At 40.0% G+C, this 11254-nt stretch overlaps 1 protein-coding gene across 12 annotated transcripts in view; it reads right to left on the bottom strand.

Annotated features, from left to right (window-relative positions):
• The window catches only part of glra3 (glycine receptor, alpha 3), a 154400-nt gene that overhangs the window by 78670 nt on the left and 64476 nt on the right, over positions 1-11254 (bottom strand). For 2 of the 12 annotated variants that reach the window (XM_051946330.1, XM_051946338.1), the window contains one exon: positions 515-10660. The exons of 9 other annotated variants lie outside the window; for them this stretch is intronic. In XM_051946330.1, coding sequence (XP_051802290.1) covers positions 10301-10660 — 360 coding nt within the window. In that variant the 3' untranslated portion in view covers positions 515-10300. Of the gene's footprint in view, positions 1-514; positions 10661-11254 lie in introns of those variants that run through there. One more of the 12 variants, XR_007941160.1, reaches the window with a different exon arrangement.

The raw sequence follows: 11254 nt of genomic DNA, 5'->3' as shown, positions 1-11254 counted from the left end.
GTCCAGTCTCTGGTGGATCAGAACTCCTGGATAGAACTACACCATGAAGACTGAAGAACCAAGAACCTCTGAGGAAAGCTTGTTGAAGAGCTTCAGTCAGGATGATACAAGAACATTTAAAGTTCCTGAAGATCTCTGAGTCCAGTTAAATCCATCATGAAGAAATGGAAGGAAGATGGAACATGAATAAATGTGACTAGAGCAGGACGTCCTCAAGACCTGAGAGACTAGAGAGGGAGGCCACCAAGACTCTATGACTCCTCTGAGGGAGTTACTAGAAAGAGACTAGAGGGACTAATGAAGAACCATTGAAGAACTACTGAAAAACTATTGAAGAACTATTAAAAACTAATGAAGAACTATTGAAAACTGTTGAAGAACTAATAAAGAACTAATGAAGAACCAATGAACTGTTGAAGAACTGATGAAGAACTATTAAAGAACTTTCATTGTCTGGTGTCTATTGAAGTCCTCCAGACTGAAGGAAGAACAAAAACAGGCCGACAACGTTAAGAAGTGGCTATCAAGTTTATTTGAATTCAAGAGAACAATGTTCATGAGAACAATGTAAAATATGAACATCTTATTTTACAAAAACCACGTGTGCCCTCGACTGTAACGTTCACCTCTAAACGGAAACCAGAAGAACACCGAGCAGAACCACTTGTTTGTTGTGTTTACGTTGTGGAACACCGTGTGACCAAACAAAACCTACAACGTGTGAAACTGATCCAAGTCCAGATTCAGTCCAGCTTCGGTGATATGTCACATAGAATCAGTTAAATCTGAAAATTCTTCAGAACATCTGCTTCTTCGTCTCCAGTGACTTAATGATCAGGGTTCTACCTTCACACTGGGAATATTTTCAGAGTTCCAGGTCCTTGAAATCCATAGAGGTGGTCCAAGATATTAATCAGTGATCTGTCCAGTTGTCGGTAGGTCTAGTCTAGAACTTTCTACAGGGACATTCTCCTCTACAGACTTCAAGAACCTGGAATGTTCTAAGTGAGACTAAACTTGAAGACTAGAGGCAAGAAAGGAGAACATTCCCTGGAGACAGTTGGTAGGTCTACTCTAGAACTTTCTCCAGGAGACGTTCTCCTCTATGGACTTCAAGGACCTGGAACTCTGGAGATATTCCCAGTTTGAAGGTAGAACTATGGTCACTAATAAAGTTACTGGAGATGAAGAACCAGACGGTTCTAAACAGGTTTTCAGAGAATAACTGAGCTTTAAGGTGACCTTCTGGGCTGTAAGGTGTCGTGAGCTGATGTGCAAACAGTTGAACGACTTCGTCTCTACAAATCAACAGAACTTTCACAACATTGGAACCACGATGCAAGTAGAAATACAAACAGAACAGTTTTAAAATATGCATGATTCATCAAACTGTGAAGCTTTTTTTTTAACATACAGTATATTAAAAAGTCAGCGGGGCGATGGATGTGGAACTCTACAGAAGGAACCCGCAGTTCCAGAACCTTCATGGCTTCAGTTCAGCTCGGAACGTCTCCACAGAACCCAACTTCTCTGTGAGAACAGCTTAGAAAAGTGTCTGTCGTCAGCAAAGAAAACACACAGAAAGCACAGTTTAAGAGCGACACACGACAAAAAGTCGAGATGTTTGAAAACCTCTTTAGGTTCTGTACAAAACGCCTGATCTCAGAACCAACAGAGCAGAGAACCGGTGGAGCTGAGGAACACATGAGAGCAAAGTACATGAGAAGAACCAAAAACTGGTCTCTGAAGAGCGCCACAGCCAGCAGGACGGATGGACAGTCCAATCAGGACGGACCAATCAGGACGGTCCAATCAGGACGGACCAATCAGGACGGTCCAATCAGGACGGACCAATCAGGACGGTCCAATCAGGACGGTCCAATCAGGACGGTCCAATCAGGACGGACCAATCAGGACGGACCAATCAGGACGGACCAATCAGGACGGACCAATCAGGACGGACCAATCAGGACGGACATAAAGACCAATTTAATTAATTTCAATCAATTCTGACAAAACACACTGCAAAAAATGAACAATTTAACTAATGTTTTTAACAAGTTTAATGAATATTTAGTAAAATTACAAGTAAATGACAATAAATAAATGATTAATTTACATGTTAACTGTAATAAAACAAGTCAAAACTGTGGACGATCCCACATCTCAAAATAAATTTTGTTCATGTTTTTTTTTAAATAATTTTTATGAATCATATTTTTATCATAGTTTAGAATCACGATTTGTTTATTTTATTTATTTATTCTTTTAAAAAGATTTTTGGCCACTAAGTTGACAGTTTTGAGACTTTCAATGTTTATTTTTGTGCTAATTTAAGAACAGTTTGTGACCTTTGACTTATTTTAAAGACATTTTATTCAAAACATTTGGATATTTTATCAATTTTTACACATGAAGTTTTTTTAGACATTTAATGCTTTATTTTTTTAGCACATTCCAGAGAGACTTTATTTAATTTTGCAATTTCTTGGCCTTATTTGACACAATTTTAACTGTAATCAATTTAAAACAATTTGTCGTTATTTAGTTTCCCGTTTTGTTAAATTACAGAACATGTTTAGTAAAATCATTGGAAAATAAGGTTTAAATTTATATGTTAATTCTAATGAAACGAGTCAATACTGCAAATAATCACATCCAACATCTGTAATTATAATACGACTGATTTTTACATTTGAATAGAAAATGACACCATTTTTTAAAACTGTATTTAAATTTGTAAAAAATAAATTATTTATGCACTTATTTGAAAGAAAAAAGTTATATTTAGGACTGAAAAATAATAACTCTTAAAATGTTTATTTCCCCAGTTTTGTTAAATTATCAATAAAATCTGGTGACAGAAACGTTTAATTAATTCATATGACAAAACTGTTTTCGGCTGAACTGCAGGCAGCGTTTCACAGAAAAATCACAAAAACAAATAAAAATAAAAGTTACTAATGATCTACAATATGTGGAGACGACATGTTGTAAATTAAATTCAGATTTCTGCCATTCTAACTGTGTCATACTGACAGCAGAGTGATATTCTGTCAAAGTTAAACCATAATTTAAAGGAAAAAGGATAAAAATCTAATTAAGCAGCTTCCTCCTCTTCTGTTCAACTAAGAAATGTTATAAAACTCTTTCACATTGACTGAGTAACTAGAAGATAATTATTGTCGTCTTTTAAATCTGCATCGCTATTAATGCAACTTTAAATAAAACTAACAGCAGTGATTTCTATGCAGGAGAATTTTAAATGAAATATGCTAATATGTAAAATCTGAATATGTCACCACAGAGAGTTTAAGGTCGGATGTTTTGGCCCAAAAACCACAAACAGGAGCAGCGTGTCCCAAATCCATGATAATAGATTCTAACTCATGGAGAATCTGCTGGAGGCCAAGAAGGGACCAAGAAAAACTGTTGAGCTGCTCCAGAAACATCACAAGGGTTTAAGATTCACTGAGAAAACAGCAAAAAATAGTTCCTCCACAACCTCCTCAGAACCTCCTGGTTCTTCACCTCCAGTAAATTCATTAATGATCACAGTTCTACCTTCAGACTGGGAATACCTCCAGAGTTCCAGATCCTTGAAGTCCATAGAGGAGAACGTCTACTCTTGGTCTACTCTAGAACTTTCTCCAGGGGACGTTCTCCTCTGTGGACTTCAAGGACCTGGAACTCTGGAAATATTCCCAGTCTGAAGGTAGAATTCTAAACATTGATAAAGTTACTGGAGATGAAGAACCAGATGTTCTGAGGTGGTTTTTTTCAGGTTTGGTTGGTGTTGTCTGGACTATGACCCTCATGTATTCGGCCTTCATGTACTTTTATGCCACTAGAATGTAGTTTGGAATTTTTGGAAACTCTTATTTCTGTTTTCCAAGAACCAGTGAAGTCTGAAACGTCTGAAACGTCTGGAATGTTTCTGATTTTATACAAACACCAGAAACAGAAAGGAGCTGTTTTCATTAGAAGCATGCAAATATTTCCGTCAGGGAAACGGCGACATAAATAACGTATGGCGGCTGGATGGGGAACAAAAGCCGAGCGAACATCCTTCCAGGAAACAGTCTGAAGCTTCTCAGGAACGAAGCTTTGCATGTTGTTTGCATTTACAGCGGACTGTAAAACCCAGAAACCAGAGCGGAGAATGAAGCTGCTGCTCTTGCTGTTGTTGTTTTTATTGCTTCATGAGGAAGTGCAACGAGCAGAATTCTCCAGAGACAGTTTGACCCCAAACTCTGATAAGTTGTAGCATCTGGGTCGCATTAAAAACTCATGAGGACACTGATGAGGCTGTGGAGCAGAGCAGAGCCAACTGGGCTAAAGGAAACAGGAGAGTCTCGCCGCAAGAATTCTTCTTTATCAGACAGAACTTCAGCATATTTTAGCCCTGGATAAACAGCCAACCGGCTGATAAATAAACCTGAGCGACCACTGGGATTAGAAAACTCTCAACAGTCTCACGTTGTGCAGCCAGAAAAGTCAGACATTTCTAGGAAACAGGTTCAATGGCTGAGTTTAAAACTCACGAAGCTGCTTCAGGGGAGAGAAAATGTAATGCAACAGCAACCAGAATCTGCTAGCGTTAGCAGCTGCCAGAAGTTCAAGCTGCTTCCAAGAAAAACTAAATTCCAAAGGAGTTGTTTGAACCAAAGAGTCCAGATCTGAAAATGTGGCTGATATAAAGCACAGAATTACAAAATACAGTAAGGAAGCCCCTCCTGACCCAAACTGACATGGAGTTAAACACTAAAGCTTTCACCAGTTTTTCTGTCAGTCAACTTTAAATTCCCAAAAAGCTGCAAAACCAGTTCCAGACCAGAGTGTGTCTAACATCAGTGCCCTGAAGGGATCCGCCCTTCGGAGATGATTTCATCTGGTTTTTATGAGTTAAACAGTCGTAACCTGCAGACAAGCAAAGCTTTTATATCTGTGATGTTTCTGTAACTGAATATTTAAAGACATTTCCTGATAACATTCAGTTTATCGTGTTTATACTTCTAGTGGAGCTCGCCTCCATTTGGAAACTAAACTATATGTTGCTGCCGGTGTTGGACTTCACCATCCTCAACCACTTTTAGATGACGTAGCAGCAGCTCAGCTATGAGGAAACACCAGCTGAATGTGTTTTCCAGCTGCAGGTAGAAACTGAGAACCTTTAGGGACGTCCAGCTGCCAATCAGACACCAATTTCCCAGATAACACTCACTTTAAGCACATTAGAGTTGCTAGAATCCATGCAGTGTGTCTACTTTACAACTTAATATATGTAGAAAACCTGTATTCTCTCCATGATGTCAGTAAATGCATTTTAGATCAGCTGTAGTTCCCGGTTGTTCCACCAGGTGGAGCCTCTCACTTTTTAATATGCACATTACTGTCTCCGAAATCCACGTCAGAACGGTTTTGTCGAGGGTTTGGATCGTACAGTAACAAAAAAACAACAAAACAATTCCATTTCAGTGTTATCCAGTGACTCTGGAGACTTCATAAAAATGTTAATGCTAACCGCTAATGATCTATTGTATGCTACCGAACCTAGCGTCGAGCAGCCACATCCTCCACATCTAAAAACGACTCCTCTGGACAGGAAATAAAGAACTGTAGAGACCAGAGGAGGCATCAGACTACAGTTCACGTTAACAAGCAGATAGCATTGTGGGAGTTTAGCTAGCAACGGGCAACATGACAAAGACTTCTGAAGAGGTTCATGACCTCCAAAAAACAGCAAAATCACCACCAAAAGAATGAGCTCTAGCTGTGTCAGCACTGAGTTCTGATTGGAGGTTGTTAAGTGTCACAGAAGTCTTTTCGTTCTCTTTAAGAGGAGAATTGGAGTCTTTTTGTGGTGAGTGTGAGTCGTCGTGGTAATTTTGTTAACTTTTTGTTGTAATTTTGGCCCTTGTTGTACTGATTTGACTTTTTTTGTGGTGACTTTGTGTGCCTTCGATGAGTTGTGTTTGGAGGTCAGTAAGTGTCACAGAAGTCTTTGTCATGGACTTTTTGTGGTGAGTTTGTCTCCACAGAATCTCCACCATCCTGAAGGACTTTATTAAAACTGAATGTTTGACAGGAACAACCTCTGAACACTTCCACCATCCTGCTGCCTGTGACGTCGTATTTAATAAATGATCCAACAGACGTATGAATGTAAGCATTCTGAAATGCTTTTTTCACTCTATCTTCCTAAAACTCGGGTCTGAAAACTGCTAAATGTTCCTCAGGGTGAAGTGGAAAGTACCGGAGGAGTGCAGCGTTGGTCACAGTGTAAACGGGGGTGGGTTTGGTGGTTTTACAGCACAGAGGAGCCGACGGCGTCATGAAAACAGTCGCATTCGGCTCAGTGAGAAGAGACTTCTGAGGCTGGGAGGGGAGAAGATCACAACGTTGGCAGCTGAGCTGTAAGACACGAGTGGGCGAAACAGTGTGTGAGTGCTTCGTATCCTCTGAGGAGTTTCATCGAAGCAGCTCCTTAAACCTCCTCCATCATTGTAGTTCACCAAGTCTGGTTTCTGTCACAGTGTTGGAATGGATCGAAGAGTCTCAGGACCGGCAGCAGGTCACAGTGAAGGTCAGTGGAGGAGAAAACACAGCATGAAGATGAGGTTCAACCTGCTGAAGACCTGAAGCTGTGATGGAACATCCACAAACCAACCAGGTGCTGCTCTTAAAGGGACAGTAAAACGGACGCTGATCAGCCACAACATTAAAACCAGCTGGACTCCTCAGTACAAACAGCTCTGATTGGTCGGGGCTCTGATTGGTCGGGGCTCTGATTGGTCAGTGCTCTGCAGGTTTATGAACCAGCAGCAGATCCTTCAAGTCCTGGAAGCCCTGATCCAGAACATCCCAGTGATGCTGGATCAGGATGTAGATCTGATGAAGTCAACACCTTGAACTCTTGGTCGTGTTCCTCTAACCATCAGTGGATCCATCAGGAAATGAAGCTGCCATGGAGGTGGCCAAAGGAACGTCCACATGAATGCAGGACTCCAGGTTCCCCAGCAGAACATCTCCTCCTTCCTGATGCATCTCCTCTGCAGGTAAAAGACTCACCTGGATGTCCACATGATGGAGAAGGAAACTCCTCAGAGCAGGACACCTTCTTCCATGTGTCCATGGTCCAGCTGTGATGCTGTGGCAGCTTTCAGTGGTGGACAGGAGTCAGCATGGACTCAGTCTGAGATGTTCGGAGATGTTCTGACTTCTCTCCATCAGCAGCTCTTCTGTGGGATCAGACCTCCTTTGGTGTCCACGTCTCTGGTTCTGCTTCTCTAGATGTTTTAACACGGTTTCTACCATCAGAGTTTGTTAAAGTCTCTCAGATCTTCCAGAGCCGAGCCTTCATGAGGACATGATCCGTCAGCTGGTTTCAATGTTGTGTCTGATCACTGTTGTTGGGTTAATAAACTTCTTTTGTGTTTACGTGACAAACTTTTACTCTAAAAAAAATATTGGGGCTCAACAGAACAGTCTGCATCAGTCTTTCAGAATTGAGAATAAAATCATGAAGTTATCTTGAATTTACCTTTAAATGTGTCTAACAGTTTGGCTACATCAGTAACTGAGATGTTTTTATCATCTTATCTTGCAGCATGTGTTTCATTAATGGAAGGAGGTGGTTTGAGACCCACCAGCTGGAACTTTTTTCTGTTTCTGAATCTGGGTCACAAACTGGTGGCTTAAGCAGCTGAAACTGCGCTGCATGGCTGGAGTTTAAACACGTCTGCAGGCATGACGGTTCTACAGGGCGACACATTTTAACAATCCAATAAAACCAAGAGTGATGGAAGAAAAATATTTTATTCATAGTAATTGAAACCTTAAGAATTTAAGAAACAATGATGGAATTTTCATTTTTTAAAATGACTTCCTGTAGATGGCGTCCTCCTGTACGAACGCATTCTTGAAATCTGCTGCTGAGGTTCCTCATTGACCGCTGCAACATCTCAGCTGGATACTGTGAATTTCATCCTGAATTCTGTGTTTTAACTCATCCAGAGTTCTTGGTCGAGTCGTGTACTCTTTACTCTTGAGATATCCCCAGGTAGATTTCAAGAATGCATTCGTGCAGGAGGACGCCATCTACAGGAAGTAATGTATAAAAACTGAAAATTCCATCATTGTTTCTTAAATGGCATGTTTTACGGTTTAAATTACTATGAATCAAATATTTTTCTTCCATCACTCTTGGTTTCATTGGATTGTTAAAAAGCTTCCATGTTTTTGTGTCAGCCTGTATGTGGATGTTTGAGCGACTGTTTAAAGGAAGCAGTGAAGGAAATTCTCCACTCAGACGCTTTAACGTCTGCAGCTCAGTCAGCATGGAGGAAACGTTCTTTACTAGCTGTAAACCAGTCGGTACAATCTGTAACCAGCTGCTGCTACTGCTTCAATTCAAATCTGATTCTTATGTTAGAAGAAAATTTCGATTAATTTCTAAGCCCAAACGAAGTCAAACCTCATCAAATGTCATCTATTCTCAGAAATAACTACAGAGCTGCTGCTTCTGCTCAAATGCTAACATAACTGTTAAGCTAAAGGACTTTGAGAGATTAGTTTCTGAGCCTAAACGAAGTAGTAACTCCTGAATTCTCCAGATATCCTGTGCTGTTCTCAGTAATAATCAGTGTTTGTATTTGTCAGATATGAGCTGCAGAGTGACGACGTATTTCACGAAGAATAAGTAACCTTGAACTGGAGCTACGTCGAAGATGCTAACGTGCTTTCTACTGTTTTTTGTGGGTTCCTAAGAGCGACTGCTAGAAACTCGTTTTTGTTCTATCGTCCCACATTAAAACAGCTGCTGCCGTCATGAGTCTGTTATTCAGCTTTACCGGACACATTAGACTAATTCATTCTTAATTCCAGGACCGATGCAGACTGAAGATGTCAAAATGAACAACAGTAAACAGTCAGATTATCCATAAAAAATAAAAAACTGGGAAGGCTTTGTTTTAATGAATAAATCTGTCGGGTCGTAGTAATTTATAACTCTAGAGTCTTTGTAGGCCACAAATATAATCACATTAGTCAGGTTCATCTCTATAATTACTCACACTGATGTGCTTTATGTTTATTACAGTCAGGTAAAGTTATATTTTATAGCATATTTGGGGCTTTTTAGTCCCTGACATGTAAATTACTGATACCATAATTAACACTGTAGGGTCTGAGCCTTAATATTTACACCAGTTAGGAGCGTAAATTATAAAACTGTAGGGTCTTAGTCCTGGTTTTCATTTAACATAGATTAGTCAGGTGAATCTACATGAACAAAAACAGTGTTTGGTCTCAGCGTCAACAGGGATTATAGTCTAATAAAGTAGTATTTTATGCAACTTTTTTAGGGTTTATCTCCAGTAAAATCCACCATAATCACAACCGCTGGGTCTGAGCCTTAATATTCATATCAGTTAGGTTAATCAGCATGTGTAACAGTGTAAGGTCTGAGTGTCTGAAAGGAGCATTTCATTTCATTTTAGGAGTAAATTAATCATCAATAACAATGTAGGGTCTTAGCCTAAATATTCATATCAGTTAGGCTAAGCTGCATGACTTAAGATACTAACAAAGAACAACAGTGCATGGTCTCATTGTTAACATAACGTAGTATTTTATGTAACTTTTTTTAGAGTTAATCTCAAGTACAATCACACCATAATTACAACTGTTGGGTCTTCACCCTAATATTCATATCAGTTAGGCTAAGCTGCACGTGTAACAGTGTAAGGTCTTAGCATGGATATGTTTTACAGTCAGGTGAAGTCGTGTTAGAAATCATTGTGGGAGGTTTAATCAATAAAATGTAAATGAATCATGAATAACAATGTTGAGGCTTAGCCCTAGCATTAGTATCAGTTAGGCTAAGCTGCATGAATTATAATACTAACACATAAAAACAGTGCATGGTCTCAGTGTTAACATAAAGTAGTACTTCATGTAAGTTTTTTGTGGTTTTAATCTCAGGTATAATCTAAACCTCTGAGCCTTAATATTTACGTTTGTCAGGTTCAGCTGCATCATTTATAATTCTATTAGGTTTCAGCATTAACGTGTGTTGCAGTCAGGTAAAGTAGTATTTGATGTGATTTCTGTGGCGTTTCATTCCTGAATATGTAAACGACTCATAAATAAAACTGTCAGGTCTTAGCCTGAACATTTAAACATCATGAACGATCAGAACGAAGGAACTCTTCAGTAATCCTGGTGACAAAGAGGAGCTGGGACAGGTGAGGTGGATGCAGGTGTGTGGTGGGTCTAGATGTGCAGCAGATGTTTGTCTCTATGGTTTGTGGAAGTCTTCATGTCTCAGGATCTTGTATAGAACCCAGTAGAAGATGTTGAAGAACAGGAAGGCCAGAGGGAAGCCGGCCCTCGACACAGTATCAATCTTTTTGGCTCGGTCGATGAACAGCTTCCTCATCTCCTCGGTCGTCTTCCCGCCTCCTCCTCCTGCTCCTCCTCCTCTTGCTCCTCCTCCTCCCGTCGTCCCAGGTGCATTCTGGGTAGCGTTGGCTGGAGCTCCGGCGGTGTTCAGCGCCGTCACGGCGTTGTTGGCGCTCGACTTGGAGTCTTTGCTGTTGCTGGGAGTCGAGGTGATGGCGGCTGGCGAGGTGATCCGGTTCTCATGAGCCTCCCCCTCCTGTAGGAGAGGAAGAGGAGGAAGAAGATTTGTTTTCTTTCTGTGGCTCAACAGCAGTAAAACATATAAATATAATCTAAAATATTGTCTAGTCAAAATGACTCCAAATTTCTTTATCGTGACAAAAATTTGTCCAAAATGATTTCAAATTTTTTTAAAAAAGAAAAAAAAACTTCTGAACTTCAGTTCAAATTTCACAAACATCTTGATAAATATCTCTTTTCTACGCTAGAAAAAAGTTTAAAGAAATTGGAGACGGTCCAGCAGAATCTGTTCATACCGCTTCACTTTTACACATTTTGTTGTTACAGCCTCATTCCAAAATGGATTAAACTCATTTTTCCCTTGAAATTCGACACCCAACACCGCATAACGACAAAGAGGAAAATGTGTTTTAGATAATTTTACAAACTTCTCTCACATATTACCTGTACATAAACATCCACATCCTTGAGCTCAAGTACTTCCTGTTTCCTCTGATCATCCTTGAAATGTTTCTACAACCTGGCTGGAGTCCACCTGTGGTGAATCAGTGGACTGGACATGATTCAGAAACACACCTGTCTATATGAGGTCCTACAGGTGACAGTAAAC

The sequence above is a fragment of the Acanthochromis polyacanthus genome, chromosome 3 (genome assembly GCF_021347895.1).
Source record: "Acanthochromis polyacanthus isolate Apoly-LR-REF ecotype Palm Island chromosome 3, KAUST_Apoly_ChrSc, whole genome shotgun sequence".
In the NCBI taxonomy this organism is placed as follows: Eukaryota; Metazoa; Chordata; class Actinopteri; family Pomacentridae; genus Acanthochromis; species Acanthochromis polyacanthus.
The sequence above is the reverse complement of the archived record's forward strand: the minus strand, read 5'-3'. Positions and strand labels throughout refer to the sequence as shown.